This window comes from Mustela nigripes, chromosome 4 (genome assembly GCF_022355385.1).
Source record: "Mustela nigripes isolate SB6536 chromosome 4, MUSNIG.SB6536, whole genome shotgun sequence".
NCBI classification, from domain to species: domain Eukaryota; kingdom Metazoa; phylum Chordata; class Mammalia; order Carnivora; family Mustelidae; genus Mustela; species Mustela nigripes.
The window spans coordinates 187188740-187208535 of record NC_081560.1 but is presented as its reverse complement, the minus strand read 5'-3'; the positions used below and the strand labels follow the sequence as shown (position 1 = coordinate 187208535).

Below are 19796 nucleotides of genomic sequence, written 5' to 3'. Positions count from 1 at the left end.
GTGGAGCCCAGTGCAGGGCTCAGTTTCACAACCCTGACAGCACGACCTGAGCGGAAATCCAGAGTTGGATGCTTAATAGACTGAGCCATCTGGGTGCTCCTACCTGATTCTTTAATAGCATTTTTTCATAAGGTCCTTGTTTGGGGCTTAATTCATATAAAATTCAAAAAGTCAGATGTATTTTCAGACTAGGAAAAGGCGTTTTAAACTCCAAATCCTACTTCTGGTAGGTTGGCAATGAGCTGGACCATGACTTAGGGCCAGTGGCAGTGGAGATGGGTCAAATCTTACGGCAACAACGCCCCCAAAAAAACTGGCGATGTCAAAACTTACAAAAATATTTTGAATTGGCAATTCCATTTCTGAGAATGCATACGAGGAAAACTTTCCAAAGAAAGTCAAGCTATATACATGCACGTGTTCACTGCACATTTACTCACAGTAGTGAGACGTGCAAGCCACCTAAATGCTCAGCAAGAGGGATGGGTACGAGAAGATTACCCATTTCATTTTATGAAATGTTATGCCATCATAAAAATCATGGTTACCACGTTGTAATCAAGAAAGATGTCTGTGATAGATTGCCAAACAAAGAGAACCCCCAAAATTTGGACAATGTTTACAACATTACATTACATGTGTACAAAGACTGATTGCAAACCAGAGGAATAGAAATAGCTGTTCTTTTAAAACAATCTCTTTAATTTTTATAGATAAATAAGTGCAAGGAAGCCCTCTTCCCTTACGCAAATAAAGAGAGAGAGAGAACCAAAGAAAGGGGGTAAGAAGCAAAGGGAGGGAGGGAAGGAGGTGGCGGGTGGGCGGGGGGTTCTCACGGGTCTGCTTTATTCCCTTTTCACACAACATCCCTTTGGAATTGGTTCCATTCTGTACCAACGTCACGGCCTGAATCGAAGACCAAGGACTTCTGGTCATCTGCTGGAGAACCAGGTGGTCCCGGGAGTCACGGTTTCCCGACCTCGGTGGGGGCAAACCCAACTGTTTCTCACAGAGCAGAGGTTCTTTTAGCTTTGATCTGTTTCTGGCTCTAGAAAATACCAAAATTATTCTTCCTGGCTACCACCTTCATGCCACAATAATGAGGACCGACCAGTGGAAATCTATAAACAATGCACAATTGAAGAACCAAACAGCATCAAGGGGAGAAGGAACATCTACTCTTTAAATAAGAGATCCAGGTGGCTCAGTGGGTTAAGCCGCTGCCTTCGGCTCGGGTCATGATCTCAGGGTCCTGGGATCGGGCCCCGCGTCAGGCTCTCTGCTCAGCGGGGAGTCTGCTTCCCCTCCTCTCTCTCTCTCTCTCTCTCTGCCTGCCTCTCTGCCTACTTGTGATCTCTGTCAAATAAATAAAATCTTTTTTAAAAAAATAAAAATAAATAAATAAATAAATAAATAAATAAGAGATCCCACAACAATCATGCTATTCTAGGGCAGTTTTGGTTTCCTTCCAATATAGGAGTTTTTTCCTTAATATTTCTCAAAAATCCATGTGAAATGGATACTCACGTACTTGAATTATTATAATATTTAAGCAAAGGTTGCTTTCAGTAGGGAGGACCCACTACCACTTGGCTCTTCTCGTGCATGTGAGTGTGTTACCCGACAGCGAATATGTAAACACATACTTCTCTTCATGGAATCCAGGGAAGATTTATTTAATCTTCCAACATAAATATTCAGATTTTGTCTTTCCTATTGATACCATATGTTCTGAGCACGGCACACGGACTTTCTTCGAGGAGCTCTTATCAGTTCTGCTGCACAGGTAAAGACCAAGACCCAGGTGAGAGAGGAAAAGCAAAGACTTTTTTGACTTGAAAATAACACACGTTGGCAAGAAGCAGCCAGTCTGACAGAGTGTGGTAACATCTGGTTAAACATCTGGAGGGTACGTACCAAGGGGGAAGAGACTTTTATCCAGGGTTGAATGTGTAGTAAATCTAGTTAAAATAAGTAAAAGCTAATAATAATTGGAAATATTTCTCCCTAAAGAAGAGGACAAAGGATGATAAGCTTCTTCAAAAAGGGAAGGCCTAGGGTTTTTCTCTTTTAAACTGCAGGGAATTGGGTTTTCATGTTCAACATCTTTATCTCCAGAGCCACTTAAAAAGCCTTTTTCAAGGTTTTCAGCCTTGTGTGACTTCTCCCCAAGTCCCTTACCGCACACCTACTATGTATGCCCTTACCATCTGGAAGCTTCGCGTCGAATGGAATTCACACTGCATCATATCGAAGAAGATGGGGATGGTGGCTTTGCGCAGTTCTGTCTCAGGAATCAGCGTCATTTCTAATATCGGGCCGACCATTTCTGGAATGAACTTTATCTTGTGTTGACCTTAAATACAGAAAGGCATTATTCAGAATTTTTTCTTTTTAAAGGATTTTAAATGAGCTTTGATGGACCAAACTGAACACAGATCAGTTTGACTTTGAAAGCTGAGATATTAGAACATGCAACCATTTCTCATCCAGAAGACTTTTCAATGTGTTCAGCTTTTAGCATATGAAGTGGACTGCAGTAGCTCCTTGGTGGCTCAGTCAGTTAAGTATCTGACTCTTGATTTCAGCTCAGGTCGTGATCTCAGGGTCCTGGGACTGAGTCCCACATCAGGCTCTGTCCTCAGCATGGAGTCTGCTTGTCCTTCTTCCCCGACTCCTCCCCCGCTCACTTTCTCTCTTTCTCTCTCTCAAATAAACAAATAAAATCTTAAAATAGAAAAAACAAGTGGACTGTATTTGAAATGTTGTAAAGGAAGCTATTAAAATATCCATCCAGTGTAAGATCTGTAGTCATGACTTATGTGTTACATAAGATAAATGCTATTTCACAATCAGACAACTTTATCACAAAAATCAGCGGGGCTCTACAGCAGGGCTGGGAGACAGCATACCTGGGATCTCAGTGGTGCCATTTTGTTATTAACAGTCACAACTTATCCAGAGTTAATCTATCTTACTCATCTTTCTGCACAATCAGAAAAGAGAATGGATCCTCTAAAGAATTTAGTTTAGTTTTTTTTTAGTTACTCAGCTAATAAGGATTCCTGTAAAGGAAGCCATAAAATAAATCTGGCTATAATAAATAGCCACACTTAACAAAGTTCATAACCCTCCTAATAAACTTAAATTAATAGATTTCTAAAATTTACATTAAGTGGACACATATATAAAATGTAACCTCCAATAAGGAATCTGAATAAAATGAAAATCTTATTTTCAACTTTTACTAAATATGTGGTATTTGGACTAAGGCTATAAAAACGGGATTCTCATCACTTCCTCAAATGCTTAATGTCTCTGATAGGCATGTAACTGTGGCAAAGCATTCTCTTAAAAATGCTATTATACTCAGTCTCTCAGGTGACACTTGTCTTGTATTATGCCGAAAAGATGTCAGAGCCAGTGTTTCAGAAAACAGATGATAGTGACACCAAGTCGTTCATCAATACAATTTGAGTGTCATGGAGTACTCGGTCTGTCGCTGACAGCTGTTACTGTTCCAAGCTGGCAGTGACATTTAGAAATGGCAGGAGCAAGTGGTCGTAGATGCAAGCATTGGAAAACTAGGCTATAAGAATGACAGTTTTCTAATTTTCAATTATTGACTTTCCTGCCCTTTAGTACGGGAACCCGGCCAGGGGTCAGTGCTGAGCTCTACCTATAGTGATAACCCCGGGGATTTAACCTCTGCGAACAAATGGTCCTCACGGTGAGCAAGGCTTGGGTGTTCTCCAGGAATCATCTTTACTTTCTTGTTTTTCCTTTCTCTCTCTCTCTCTCTCCTTTTTTTTTTTTTTTTTTTTTTGCATTTGCATTATGGATTTCCCCTGGAGCAGCATATCTTGCTCAAATTTAATGATGAACTCAGGTTTGAAATCAATGAGGATCAAGGTGACTCTTGCAGTGTAGACTTCAAGAAAAAGAGGATTCACTTTTTTTTCCCCCTTTGAGCCAAAGGAAGAACAAGGTAATTATCAGATCACTGTAGGAACGCTTTACCTCGGGTCACCTTGCCAATCCCCTAGTTACAACTCCCAGATTCTTTAAAACCCACCAAGCGTCTCTCTTCTAGTTACAAAACATGGCGCCGACCCATTCCGTCTGGACACCGGGCCATGCTCTCTCTCTGGCGGGGGAAGGTCTCACCCATCAGCAGCCTCTCCCTGGGTGAGAGATGATCTCAGCAAACACGGGGGTCCAAAAATCCGGGACATTAAACCCAGTCTTACCCCAGGAAAATCTCCAGGTACACACAGGTAGACTGAGCAAAAATGTCCACTATCCAGGCAAACTGAGGACCATCGATGCAGGCTTTAAGGAAAGCACCTAATTTGTCCAGTCCCCAGCATCAACCACGAAGGGAACCCCCAGTTGAAAACTATTCCAGACAAACCCAGCCAATCGGGATCTTGCCGCAGGCACGCTGGCTCGGGGGGCACCGGCCCCGCCGGCTGGCCCACCGTGTGTAATAAACAAATCGGAAGTGGAGGCGGCGTGGGCCGAGGGGAAAGCAGGTGCTCCGGCGCTGCTTCCCAGAGCAGCTTTGATAAATAACTGAAAAGCTCAGGAAGGAGGCACATCCCTCCTGCCCCCTCCTTTCTCTGGGAGAGAGTGTACTTTTGATTTCTCCTTTCAGACTCAACATGTGACAGGTTTGGGAGGGGAGAAACACACGCTCTGTCCCACGGGGCAACGCCGTGTTTGCAGTCCTTGCTATGAAGCTCTGCTCGGAGGGGAGATCCGAGACGTTCATCTCAATGTACCGCACATATGACTGCAAGGACTCAGGGAAGAAACAGTCTCGTGGAGCATTCGGCTTGTTAAAATCAAAAACAAATGGAGACCAGCATCAAACATTCTCCGAGCAGACAAAACCAGTTCAGTCCTACAAGCAAAACTTCATTTAGCTGATTTTGCAAGGCTAACTTGACCTGAGGTGTTTCGTGCTTCTGCCTCTGGAAATCATAGGCATACACATACACAAACACAAACAAAAACAAAACATTTTCCAATGACTGACATGAGATAACCACGAACCAATTCCCCCTCATTTAAGAGAATTCTAAAATTATAACTGATCACTAATATTATAACCAATAAACAGTCCATGTTTTCTCACGACAAAAGCTGCTTCCTAACATATACCTCTGAGCCTCCCCCCACGTACTGGTCTGAGGGCTCTCGGCCTGCTAACTGTCTCCGTGGTGTGTGCACAATAAACCTTTACTGATACTACTTCGGTGACTCCCTCATTTTGCTTCTGTGATTGGTGACCTTTTGAAAGGCTCAAGGCCCCATCGTGCGATAGGTGACTAATTTTAAGATGATAAATGTACCTGACTTCCATTTTTATTTTGTTGGCAGAGCTGGCTAGATCAAGCTGCCAATATGTTCCCAAACCTGAGCCCATTAGAAAAAAAAGGCTGTGTAGAAAATAGGTTGTGTACATTCTGGGGAACTGAGACGTGCTGTCATAAACTTCTAGAGCGGGGGCCTTGGCAGTGATACTTGGGGCAGGCTCCAACACCTGAGTTCGCAGTAGGAAAGAGCCAGGCAGCCTGACGTGACCCCATGGAACCGTTCTTAGCTCTTCTGATGGGCTGCTCAGGGCAGATCCTTTGGGCAACTGATACTTTTTATTATGTTTTTAATTTTCCCAAAATAATGCAATTATTTTACAAGCAAGGAAAGCAATCATGTTGGTTGATGGTTATTTCTTGCTGTTACCAGATTCCTACCCTTCACTGACCAAGGCCATGATACATTTGACTTTTTGGCAGCCTCTCAGGCCAGAGTCAAGGTTCCTGGCTGAAAAGCGGCAGAACGCAGATCTTCCGCTTTCATCACCGTATTCAAATCAGCCACCGCCAGGATGCAACGGGACATTTGCTCTCCTAACTGCATCCTTTACCTAGCAAATCAGAAGATCTGCTTGACTCAGCCTGTTTGGAGCATAATGACAGATAATGTCAAGGGAACCAACTGCTCCAAAACAGCTTTAAAGACCCGATTTCCACCTAAGGGGGCGTCCTCAGAAGGTCAAACCTTTCTCAGAGCCTGAAAGTGGTGTCACAGAGCAGCTCACACTACCCCGGGCCCTTTATACCTTCCTTCAGGACAGCCCTGGAGATGGGGCCAGTTGCAAATGGTGGCCAGTCTCAGGGACCCGAGAGATGACTAGGAACAAAATTTTTATAAGAAGAAAGAAAAGTCAGAAAGGCAGCTGCATCCATCAGTCAGGCCAGTCATGGCTTGAGCTGAGTTCTGGAGCCTTCCATTGCCAGGCAGTGACCCTTCGGTGACCCTCACAAAAGGGAAGGTCCTGGGGAGCACTAAAGGGCCAGGATGGGTGGAGTTGGGGAAAAAATTATTTATCAAGCACGAAAAAAGCACTTTATTTATCTTTTTCCTTTCTTTTTCTTTTCTTTTCTATTTTTTTTAAAGATTTTTTAATTTATTTTTGTTTGAGCAGGGGGAGGGGCAGAGGGAAAGCAGACTCCCCGCTGAGCAGGGAGCTGGATGCGGGACTCAATCCGAGGACCCTGGGATCATGACCTGAGCTGAAGGCAGACGCTTCACCTTTCTGGGTGGATGTCTCTAGTTATCCTAAATGATGCACCAGGTATCGAGCTGTCATTGGAAATCATACCTAAAATTCTCTTTTGGGGGGAAACACACAACTTACAGTATGTACTTGGGAAATGAAACTGAACAATTCACAAGAGGGTGATGCCCCTCTCTTGGGAAGGGTGAGTGTGTTGAGAGACGGCCCGGAGGCTCACATGCAGGGGCGGGGAGGCAGGTAAGCCTACAGCACCTGCCAGGTGGTTGCTGGCAGCTAGGAGAGCCCTGGATTCCCTCTCGGCCAGCAGACAGCGATTCCTTCCATGCCACTCTCTAAACGTCCCTTGTTCTGTGCTCTCTACTGGGGCTGCGCCTGGTCCCTTGCTTACATTGAGTTCCGCAGGGCAAATGACAAATGCATCTGTCAGAACATGATCAATTAAAATGAATCATGGATGGCCCTCCTCCCTGTTCTAGAAGCCTTGGCATTTCATTATTGAGATCATCATACATATCTAAGGAATTATGGAGCGTCAGGATTGGAAGGCTCTTGAAAACTTCGGTCCAACCTCTCTATCTTACAGCCTAGAAAACAGATGGAAGCCCAGAAAGACTGGGTGATGGGGGAGGCCACACGGCCAGGTAGAGGCAAGGCAGGAAGAAATCTGTGGTAGGATTCAAGTCTTCACTTGGAGCCAGGGCTCCTCCTCTCTTCCCGGGGAAGGGGGGTGGGGTGAAGGGGGGGCGGTTGGCAGGAAGATCCAGGACAGGACAAGGCCTGGGAAGGCACAGTTTGGGAGATGCAGGAAGCCCTTGGACAGCCTGGAGCTGTAACTCAGCTTCTGGGCATTGAAGCTGCTGCAGGAAAGTCCCTTCCAATGACCCAGCAAAGAGTTTCCTTAAGGGGTGCTCAAGTGCCTGAGGCCCGAACAGCATGCCGGCTGCAGGTTCCAAGCAGATGGAGCCATTCCGACGGGCTCATCAGCAGCTCCTGAGAGCGTTTGTGCTGGAATCTGATCCCTGAGAACCCAGCTGCTGCCTCCCTTTAAACCAGGCTTCTTAATTTCTATGTTATTAGCATTATCCATAGGATATCGTATAGCTTTTTCCCCAAGGCCTTTTGCATTTATTTTTCGTGTAACACCCATTTGATCAAGACTCCATCCTTCATATAGACAGGTGGACAAAGGATATTTGGAAATTCTAACTTTTCCTACAGAAGTGAGAGGGCCTGCCTTTACACATGTTTGCTGACATCCGGAGACTCAAGAAGGATGAGCCAGCAACCCCCTGTGAGGAAACCTGGCTCAGGCTGAAAACAAGGGGCCATGAACTTGCTGACTGCAAAGCTGGACTACAGGTGAGGTCCCCAAACCCTGACCCCGTCTGCTCGGAGGGACCTCGGGAGAGCGATGGAGTCCAGGTCCCCACCTTCAGGGAAAAAACCATCATGTTCCATGTTTATCATCCTGCTGCATTCTTCCCAAGGAACAGAGATATGTCAGGGGATCTTTCTGGCTAAGGTCTCTAGCCACAGCACAGATAGCGGGAGTCGATTCAAGAACGAAACAATGTGGGATGCAACTGAGCTGCTCCAGTCTTGGGGGAACAAATTTAACCCGGGCGCTATGGGGAAACTAGAGGGAGAGGTGCACAGACACCTGCCTCCTTGGAGAGAAGAGAGTCACTGGGGAGAGCAGGGAGGGGTGGCCTCTGCAGCCGTTTCTGGCTTCATGGGCCAAAGTAAACAAAACGAACATTTCATATGGGAAATACCATGGAAGTGACAGGACCCTCCACAGGACCCTCCGTGAGGCTGAAGAAAGGCACCTGGATGCCTCGGCACGAAGCCAGCTGACAGTGGAGAACAGGTGCTGGGAAGAGTTTCATCTCCCAGCAACTGGAAATAGAACCACCATATGATCCAAACTAGAAAACTCCTAGAGTTTTCATCTAGGAGAGAGGCGGGTCCATTGAGGACCCATTCAAGATGGTGATAGGACGCCCAATTACCAGTTCTTTATTCCTTACCTAACTGAATTACATGGCATAGTGACTAACATTTTAATAGCGAATCCCATGTTATTTTCATTAATAAAATTTTACTGGGGCTCCTCCGTGGGTCAGTTGGTTAAGCGTCTGCCTTTAGCTCAGGTCATGATCCTGGGGTCCTGGGATCGAGCTCCGCATCAGGCTCCCTGCTCGGCGGGGAGTATCTTTCTCCCTCTCTGACACCCCCACCCCGCTCATGCTCTCGCTCACTCTTTCCCTCTCAAATGAGTAAATTTAAAAAATCTTTGAAAACTGTTTTATTATATTCTTTTTTCTTTTTATTGTTTACCCTCAGAAGAACACTTAAGATGAGATCTACCCTCTTAACAAATTTTTAAATGCAGGACACAGTATTGTTAACTCTGGGTGTTATGTTGTATAGCAGATCTCTAGAACGTTTTCATCTTGCATAACTGACAGTTTGTACCTTTGACCAAAACCTCCCCGTTGCGTCCGGCTCCCCTCAGCCCTGCCTCTGGCCACCATCATTCTACTCACGGCTTCTGAGAGGATAACTCTTCAGAAACTCATGTAAGTGGAATGTTTTTGCATTTGGCAAGATTTCGTTTTTACTAAAAAAATAAAGCTGAATAAAATTCCATTGAAGATGCACATGCCACATTTTCTTTATCCATTCAGCCGTCGCTGGGCACTTAGGTTATTTCCATTTCTCGGCTATTGTGAATAATGCTGCCATGAACACGAGTGTGCAAATACCTCATCAAGATCCTGATTTCAATCCATTTGGATGTACCCCTAGAAGGGAGACGGCTGGACCATATGGTAGTTCTATTTTTAACTTTTGAGAAACCTCCATGCTGTTTGCCACACTCCCACCAACCCTGTGCAAGTGTTCAAACTTCTGTAAATCCTGGCTGACACTTGTTATCTTCGGCTTTTTTCATAATAGCCATCCTAACAGGTGTGAGGGGACATCTCATTGGGGTTTTGATTTGCATTTCCTTGATGGTCAGTGATGTTGTGTACCTTTTCATACCTACTGGTCATTTGCATTTTTCCCTTGGAGAAATGTCAGTTCAAGTCCTTGGTCCGTTTTTAAATTGGTGGGGTTTTTTTTTGCTATTAAGTTGTAAGTTTTCCCAATACATTTTGGAAACTAACCCTTTAGCAGATCTATGGTTTGCAACTGTTCTCTCTCATTCCATTTGCTGGATCGCTGCCTTTACTGTGCAGGAGCTTTTGAGTTTGACGTAGTCCTGCTTCTCTATTTTTGCTTTTGCTGTCATTTCCGAGAAATCATCACCAAGACCAGTATCAAGAAGCTTTTCTCCTATGGTTTCTTTTAGAGTTTTAAGGTTTGGAGTCTGTGTTTAAGTTTTTAGTCCACTATGAGTTGGTTTTGGGGTATGATGTTAGCCAATGGTCCAGCTTCTTCCCTTTGCATGTGGACACCCAGTTTTCCCAACACCATTTACCAAAGTGGTGACCCTTTCCCCACTGTGTATTCTCAGGTCTTTTGTCTAAGGTCAGGGGACTGCATACGTGCAGGTTTAGGTCTGGGCTCTCTTTCCTGTCCTGTTGGTCTCTGTGTCTGCCTAGAATACTAGAGTATTCTGACTCCTGCTTCGTCACATATTCTGAAGTCAGGAGGTATGATGCCTCCACTTTTGTTCTTTGTCAGGACTGCTTTGGTGACTTAGGGTCTTTTGTGCTTCCATATGACTTTAGGAATCTTATTTTTTAATGTCTGTGAAAAACGCCATTGGAATTTTGGTGGAGATAGCATTGAGTCTACAGACTGCTTGGGGTAATATGGACATTTTAACACTCTCAAGTCTTACAATCTACAAAGATGAGATGTCTTTAGATTTATTTATTTCTTCCTTCATTTCTGTCATTGACTTTTTGTACTTTTCACTGTTTAGGTCTTTCACCTCCTTGTTTTAAGTTTACTTTTAGTATTTTGTTCATTTTGACACTACTGGAAATGGGATTATTTTCTTAATTTCCTTTCCAGATAGTTGTTAGTACATAGAAATGCAACTGGTTTTCCTATGCTCATTTTGTATCCTGCAAGTTTTCTTAATCTGTTAGTTCTAATAGCATTTTTGATGGAGGCTTTAGAGTTTTCTATATAAACGATTATGCCTTCTATAAACAGATAATTTCACTTCTTCCTTTGTGATCTCAATGGATTTTATTGCTTTTTCTTGCCTAATAGCTTTGGCTGGGACTTCCCATACTATGCTGAATAGGAACAAGAGAGTGGGCCCCCTTGTGTTCCAGATCTAACAGGAAAAGCTTTCAGTCCTTCACTCCTGAGTATCTTAGGTGTGGGGTTGTCCTATGTGGCCTTTGTCATGTTAAGGTACATTACTTCCACACCCAGTTTGTTGAGTTTCTAACATGAAAGGGTATTAAATTTCATCAAATGCTTTTTCTGTGTCTATTGAAATAATCATAAGACTTTTATACTCCAATCTGTAAATGCAGTGTATCACTTTTGTTAGCGTGTGTATGCAGAACCATCCTCGTATCCCAAGGAAAAATCCCACTTGATCATGGGGTATGATCCCATTGATGTGCTGCAGAACTTAGTTTGCTAGTATTTTCTGGTGGATTTTTACATCTATGTTCATGACAGACAGTGGCCTATAGTTTCCTTTTCTTGTAGTGTCTTTATCTGGCTTCATTATCAGGGTAAAGCTTGCCTCATAAAATGCGTTGGGAAGTGTTCCCTTCTCTTCGATGTTCTGAAAGAGTCTGAGAAGGACTGGCATTAGTTCTTTAAATGTTGGGTAGAATTCATCACTGAAGCTATCCGGTCCTAGGCTTTTCTTTGTTGGTAAATTTTCGATTGCTGATTACAAGTCATCCGTCTGTTCAGATTTTCTGTCTCTTCATAATCCAGTATTGGTAGGCTGCATGTTTCTAGGAATTTGTCCATTTCCTCAAGGTTGACTGATGAATAATCATTCATAGTAGCCTCTTTTGACCCTTTTTATTCTGTGGTATTGATTGTAATGGTTCTGCTTCCATTTCTGATTTTATTTACTTACGTCTCCTCTGTTCTTAGTTAATCTAGCTAAAGGTTGGTCAATTTTGTTTATCTTTTCAAAAAACGAACTCTAGTTGTGTTGAATTTTCTATTGATTTTTTTCATTCTCGATTTCATTTATTTCTGCTCTAAATTTTATTATTTTCTTCCCTTTGCTGACTTTAGGCTTTGTGCTTTTTATAGTTCCTGGAGGTGTAAGGTTAGATTGTTTATATTTACTGATCAAGGCAACATTATAGACCAAATGGATCTAACAGACACCTAGAACATTCCACTTAGAAGCAAAAGAATCATGGTTTTCTCAAGGGCACACGAAGTGTCCCTCAGATATGTCACATCTTAGGTCATAAAACATTTCTTAACAAATTTAAGGAGACTGAAGTCATACCAACAACCATGGAATGAAATCAGAAATCAAAAACAAAAGGAAAACTAGAAAATTCACAAACAGAGGAAATTAAAAAGCCTGTTCCTGAATAACCAATGGGTCAAAGACATCAAATGGGAAATCAGAAAATACCTTGAGACAAATGAAAATGAAAACAAAATCTACGAAAATTCCCGAGATGCAGCAAAAGCAGTAGTAAGAGGGAAGTTTGTAGTGACACACACCTACATTAATTTCTCATCTGAGCACAAGGAGCCCCTAGTGTGTTCTCAGTGTGCGAGCATGTCCTACTGTCACCACCGGGTGGCAGTGTACCTACACACCGTGTCTGGTTTGGAGCAGGCCAAAAAAAACCCCTTTGAGGGTAAAATGTGATCAACTGAATTCAGTAAGCAGTGGGATGAGCCACCCGGTCACCTGCTCTGATGCCTGGACGCGGGGTGAATGTTAGTGAGGCCCGGAAGCAAGAAATTTCAAGGCAGAGCCGTGTTTACCTGACAGAGGGGCACTCTTACTGATTTTTCCATTTGCCCCACGGTTCAGAGTTTCTTCCTATGTCTTACTTACCGAAAACAACTACTGCAAAGGTAGCAATTGCTCTCTGAGATAGAGACGCAATCCAGACTTTCAAAACTCCCCGGCACTGACAGCCAGGGCTGATGTCTTTCCTCACCAGTTTCGGGAGAGTCACCGCGGTTCCCCAGAAATCCCAGCTACTCACCGAGGTTGTACCACATGTCTCTGATTTCGAAGCCGATCTGCCTCCTCATATCTCCATACCTGGGAACCGAGGACAAGGGAAATGCTGAGTCACTCTTTTGGGCATTTGGAAATCAGACTTCGATTATTTTTAAGTGAAACGAAAGTCTCCCAGCACTGAGACAAACAAAGAGAGGATCAAAGCTTCTCTTGCCACCAAAGGGAAATGAAGGAGGAAGAATCCAGCCAAGGGAGTCTCACCTACCCATCCCCACCCCCCAACGCTGATTATGTAACTCCCCCCCACCCCCCACCCTGCAGGGAACTTGGGCGAAGTCTTGGAGGGTAAGGAAGGCATTTTCCTTCTTCAGTCTCTAATGGCAAGAGGACGACCTGGGTCCCTGGCCTGAGGGGAAGCTTGTTTTCAGAGCCTGTTCTCAGCATCCGAACCCTGCAGACACCAAAAGACATCCTCCAGCCCCGCTCACAAAACCAGCTCTCACAGGTTACAATTAAGCCCCAGAGTGGACAATCAGAGCAGGGAAGGCCTCTTTCAAATACCTCCCACCCTTCCTTAGCATTTTCCATGTAAGGAAGTGCTCTGCACCAAAAGATGTCAACAAACATTCCTGTTTTTGTTTATCAGGGAAAAGAAATGTTAATTTTCCTCCCACAGGGTCAGCAGAGGAGGTGTGCCTTTCGTGAGTAAACAGAATTTGATGCTTCAGAAGATAAACGTTTATTAGTTTGTGAGCAATTTCACTTTTTCCTTTATTGCCTAAGGAAGGAACTGATTATATTAAAAATAATAATTTGCGCAATTATCGTACAGGATTACAGTTTAGCAGCTGCTAGGTCATCAAGCTGCTCTGTTCATCCTCACGTCAGCTCACATGGAAAGGGAAGCGGCTGTTCACAGATGACCTGGTTGGGGCTCTCGAGGCAAAACGCCTCCTGGTCAACCCACAGCCGTCCAGGGCTGCCACCGTAGAGGAGTCTCCAGGGCCCTACGCACCCAGCTGTCACTTTCGGCAGGAGAGGTCTGCGGACCTCCTGCTCTCCATCCGAGAGGAGTGCCGACGTGGGTGACAGAGGGAGGGTCTGGGGAATGCAGCCATTGCCAGCGCCCCAGGGAGGAGATGCCTGTCCACTGTCAGCAAAGCTACTGGACCCAGCCAAGGGGTGACAGGAGAGCAGGCTCCACTGTCTAACTGACACCCCACATGGCCCACAGTCCATACGATCGAAGCCCCCTTCAGTTGTACACCCTTCCTGGCCTTGGGGGTCCAGTTTCCCGACTCCCATCTGGCTCATGCATAAATGACAGAGGCCCCCAGCGGCCTACAGCCCGGGGCCGGGAGAGGTTACAGCCCACAGGCTCCTGGCAACCACCAGGGAGACACACGGCGCAGCACAGAGCCACGCTCACACCCAGTGCTGGTGCTCGCCATGTAGGTGGGCGAGTCGCGCCTCGGTGGAGTGGGCATGTGCTGAGCCAGGGGAGCTCCAGGTCACAGGCCTGACCCCCAGGGCCCGCCAGCACATGTTCAGATCCCAGCCTATGGAGCCTGAGCAGAGCCGGCCTGAGCACCGCCCCTACCCCGCCCCCGACCAATGGAGGTGGTGCGAGCTGGTCACAGCAGCTGGCCTGCCACAGACTGACTCAAGCTTTAAATACTCTTCCAACGGCTGAGTGATTCCTTCTGGTTCTGGAATAATCTCTCACAAAAAAGAAGGATGGCTAAAATGCTAGGTGGTTTGGGTCATTGCGGAGTGACCCAATGTCTGGTGTCCTGCAGTGATGTGTCATTTCCCCTGAGCTGGGGTGGACACCTGGAGACCAGGAGGCCCACGTGGAGAGGGAAGCCTCACCACTCCTGCTTCTCCCTGGACACCCTCTCTCCTTGTGGGGTTGGCAGAGGATGACATGCTCGTGGATGTCCGATGCACATTTCCCAGTGACACTATTCTGTCCTGGATGTGGACAATGACACGTCCTCACAGGATTGGAGGACGGGGGATGGGCGATCAACAAAGACCTGAGAGCACAGCCCTCGCTAGGTCCAGGCCTGCTGTAGCAAGGGGCTAAAATGCTGTTTTCATACTCAAATAAGACAAAGGTACTCAGAGCCAGAACAAAGGTAACAAGGGGAACAAGGCGCTGGAAGGTGAGGGGCAGGGCTGACTCTCTGGCAGAGAGACTGGTCTTTTCTTTAGTTTTTATAAGAAGGCAGCTTTGATGAATCTATACGCATGTCAGCGTAATCCCCCAATCTAGTTACGGCTGCCACCAGACCTCAAGAGGGACTCCCGAACCGTTCATACCTTCCTCCTGGGAAGGAGAGAGCAGCCGTGATGCGGAGTGCGGGGACCCTGGCTCCTTACACAGCCACGGGCTCCCAGGGCTGGTGGCAGCCTTACAGACACAGACAAGTTCAACTCCGACAACTGACATTTGAGGAGGGAACAGAAGCGGTCCCAGAGGGAGAAGCCCAAGGACCTGGCCGAGTCACAGGCAAGGAGAGAAGAAAGAGAACCCGATCTTCAGACCCCAAGGTCCGTGCTCAGCCCCATGGCACACATCTCGAAGCCTGGCAAGTCCGGACCTCCAAGACGCCACGGCACAGCGCTGTGTCACATCTCTCAAAGGGCCCTGGTCTCATCTGACTCAGGTAACAAGACTACCAGGTGAGCAGAGAGAAGCTGCCGAGGCCCTCTTTCCACTGAGGAAGCAGAGATTCCCGAAGCTGAACCACTGCGCCTGACCCCACAAGGCTACAGCAGCAGAAGCAGAGTCACCTGGCGCGTCCCATCACGCCCCACCTACCACACACACAAGTCAGAGCGCACCTGAAGGCTGCCAAGGGGGCCGCTGAGGAGGCAAGCTTTCCACAGCCAAAGCTGTAGTCCACATCCAGCCCCGGAACTCTGGGCTAAAATAGCATATGAATCTGGTCTCTGGGGCCTCATCTCAGCTCCTGGTTTTATGAATCTTCATCCCAAAAAGCAGAAAACCCATGTCCACCACAGATAGCTCAGGCCTGGGGATAAGCCTTGACCTGCGCCTAAATCTAAGCACTCTGGGCCAGTGACCTGGGCGCTCTGACCCTCAGTCTCCTCATCTGTAGTACTGGAATAATGATGTATGATGTTCCATCTCCCCGAGTTTCTGAGAATGAGAGACATGACGTCCTTGTATGTCCTAGAGAGCACTCAAGCCAGGCTAGCTGCTTCCTTTAAAAGCCCAGACGAGACCTCATCACAGGAACCCCCTCGTGGTTACAATGGTCATTTACATTGATTCATTCAGGGAACATAACTCACTGATGCACTGATTACTGAATACTCACTAGAGGCCAGGCTCAGAGCTATTATGGGAAAAGTAATATAACATGGAGAACAAAGTCCACAGACCTTCGGGCTCTAGTAGCATGGTAGCAGACATTAAACAAATAATCGCACTAGAACAACACACACATTTGTACATACAGTGGTCCTTCGAAGTCTGTGATCATGGCCCTTTAGGAAAAATAGGAGTGAGAGTGTAACAGTGGGCCCAGACTGCCGTGGCAGTTCCCTGGGACAACTGACCCTCAGATATGAAGAAGGAAAGACAGAATCCAGGCATTCTGGGCAGATGGACCAGCAGGTGCAAAGGCCCTGTGGCAGGGACAGGTTAGGTAAGTATATGGACCAAAGGACGATGTATGGCTAGAAGACAGAGAGCCTGCTCCTTCCCTTTAAGAGACCAAGGGTGATACAGTGTGACCAAAGGCCACAGAGGCAGTTTTTTAAAGATTCATTTTCCAACTATTTTTGAAATAAGAAGTAGGTTTTACTTCACTAAGTAGCGCACATATAAATATCTGTGTAGGACTGTTTTATGAAATAACACTTAACCGTACTATCTTCAGTAAATTTGGATGCTTTCTTACATTTTATTTCACTGAAAAAAAAAATCTGTTGGACATGACTGTTGTGGGTTGAACTATGTCCTCCACAATATCATGTTCAAGTCTGAAACCCTGGGACCTGTGAAGGGGACCTCATCTGGAATTAGGAACTTTGCAGGTGTTACCAGGTTAAGTTGACATCATACTGGACTGCAGATGTCAGAGGGGAGTTAAGTCCAAGGACTGGCGTCATCATAAGGGGAGGGATATTTGGAGACACGGGAAGAAGGCCACGAGAAGACGGAGGTCAAGTGTGGCGCCAAGGAGTGCCAAGGCCTGGGGACAACCACCAGCAGTGAGAGGCACAGAGCACGTTCTCTCTCTGAGCCTCCAGAAGGAACCACCTCTGCCCACACCTTGATCTGGACTCCTGGCCCCCTGACCTGGGAGACAGTAAATTTCCGTAGGTCTTAGCTGTCCAGGCTCTGTTAACTTTGAGGGCAGATGACTGTAGGGAACAAATACAAACACCCGTTAAGCTGCCATCATGGCCCAAGGAAGGGTGGAGACGCAGAGCTGAAGCGCGCCATCTGACGGAGGGAGGATGGAATGAGAAGCCCGAAGACCAAGGCGTGAGGGGCTCCCCCACTGCAAGGTCTAACGGAGGGTCAGGAACCTGACGAGGGAACAGAGACACCAGAAAGGAGGAGGAAGATCTCCATGGGGCTCTGCAGAGAAAGGAAAGAGGAAGACCGTGTGGGGAGTAGGTGGAGGCTGAAGAAGGCGGACAGACAGAGGTTGCTGGAGGGACATGGTGAGGCAAGATGTGCTGGGTTGAATGGCAAGTCCCTGGGGGGAGGTGAGAGGAGTTGGGACCCCATCTGTGACCCAGGGAATCAAGTTTACTACACACAGGGCTTGGATGTGCCACGGTGCCCTGCGCCGTCCAAGGTTTACCGTGTGGACAGAGCACATGGGACACCTCCCTTGGCCAGGGACTCGGCACAGGTCACTGTTCATTAAATCTGTCTCCCTGGGCCCCCTGCTAATTCTGGTTTAGAGTGGAGTTATTTTGAATAATTGGAGTCTCTTAACCAATGAGCATAAACACAAACTCTACTTTCTAAACCATTCCTTATTATAATCTGGGGTCCCCAATCCCAGCTTCAGATCAGCCCACACTGCAAGGTGGGGCTTTTTGCAGCTTTCTTTGGGTTTCCCTAAAAGCAACGTCTTTAGTTTGACCTAACACACGACCATCTCAGAACCCCGTGCTCAGGAAGATGGAGATCTTTGTGTATATGGAATTTCAACCTGGTCGCAAAACCTGTCCTCTCAGAGGGTGTGACTCCTGCACGAAAAAACACATAGAAATAAGTAAATAAAGATGAGATACAGTGTGGAGACCAACCGAGGAGACGGTGTTTGTGGAGGGCGCTCTCCGCACACAGCTTCAAATGCATGGACCTGGGGTTGGCCTTCAAACTTGACTCTCGGGCTGAAAATTTTAAGTGAGCCTTTTATGCTTAGATATGTCGGATGCCCGGTGCCTCAGCCGCTTTCTCTTCCAGAACGAAGTCTGGTCCTGAACACAGAAGGCTGTTTGCAGTCACGGGTCACATTGTCCCACACGAGGACACACATGTCCTGCATACTAACGTGTCAAGCTGGCTGCTGATGAACAGCCAACTTTTTTCTATCTGAATCATATTCCCTAAGTCCCCGTAATGTCAGAGGCTGGGGGTGGGGTGGGGGTGGGGGATGGGGTGAGGAGAAATAATGGTCAGTTTTCTCATGCCTGTGACACCTCTATCCTTTGCTGGGAGTCACTAGCACCAAGGGTGTCTGAAGGCTGAGTCAGTTACATTTTCTTATTATAGACTTTGATTCCTGGTGGTTATTTATTTTGTGGTTCATTGGAAAATCTCATACTCAGTTTGGGTTTGATATAACCAGTTCTCTGCATGGTCTGGCCCATTATTTTATGCTACTCCCATACACATTGGGGAATGTCTCTGGAATGAATATCCTAATTATCTCCCCAACTAGGTCATCAGGAGGGCAGAGAGCTTCACGTGAGGGAAGGAGCAGGTAGATCTTCTGACCCTGGGATTTCCTGTTGTCTGGGGCCCCATGCCGTCAGCCAGGCAGACAGGAGCAGACGGTAGCTTGGCGGAGAGGAAGAGAAGGCAGGCTTGAGTGTGAAGGGTGTGAGGGCAGCGGAGCTCCTCACTGAAGCCCTCACTCAGAGATGCATTTAGTTGACTTCAGGAACCCTAGAGCAGCAGACTGGCCCAAAGGGAGGCAGCCAGAGGCTCCTGAAGGGGGGTGGCATCCTTCCGCCTTCAGAGCTCACGGGTTTCCCCTCTAGAAAGAGAGAGCCAGGTGAATTACCGGGTGTGCCCTGTGTCAGCACCGGGCCCTTTGCTGAGACCCGTGAGGTCGATTCCCAGATCGCTGGGCCTCCCACTCTGCCCCAAGCCAGCAGGGTCTAGCCACTCACTCACACTTCAACAATCCAGCGCATCGCTCTGCTCGTGAAGCAGGCCATGGCCTTGGGGGCTTGACGTCCCCTTTGAGGATTGGCTGTCCGTGGGCCCGTGGCTCAGCCAGCCAACCTGGCGACCTCCCTGTTCCTGCCTCACCCAGTCTGGAAGCCTCTCCCACCGGAGGCCTTGGGGCACCCCGTCCACTCCCAAACGCGCATGTGCAGGCTGTCAAGGCGCCCGCTGGGCCCTGACACTCCACATGATCACCAACTGCCCGAGACTGTGAACTTCTCGCCTTGGCGTCCCGAGCACCAGGACCCCGAGCACGGACGGGACAGGCACACGATCTGAGACTGTGAACCTCTCGCCTAGGCGTCCCGAGCACCAGGACCCCGAGCACGGACGGGACAGGCACACGATCTGAGACTGTGAACCTCTCGCCTAGGCGTCCCGAGCACCAGGACCCCGAGCACGGACGGGACAGGCACACGATCCGAGACTGTGAACCTCTCGCCTAGGCGTCCCGAGCACCAGGACCCCAAGCACAGATGGGACAGGCACACGATCCGAGACTGTGAACCTCTCGCCTTGGCGTCCCGAGCACGGACGGGACAGGCACACGATCCGAGACTGTGAACCTCTCGCCTAGGCGTCCCGAGCACCAGGACCCC

The 19796-nt window shown here is 47.2% G+C and overlaps 1 protein-coding gene across 3 annotated transcripts in view; it reads right to left on the bottom strand.

The window, feature by feature from the left end:
- Positions 1-19796, bottom strand: part of DOCK1 (dedicator of cytokinesis 1) — a 490751-nt gene that overhangs the window by 71542 nt on the left and 399413 nt on the right. For all 3 annotated transcript variants that reach the window (XM_059398805.1, XM_059398806.1, XM_059398807.1), the window contains 2 exons: positions 12766-12824; positions 2208-2356 (listed from right to left, as the gene is read on the bottom strand). In XM_059398805.1, coding sequence (XP_059254788.1) covers positions 2208-2356; positions 12766-12824 — 208 coding nt within the window. The remainder of the gene's footprint in view (positions 1-2207; positions 2357-12765; positions 12825-19796) is intronic.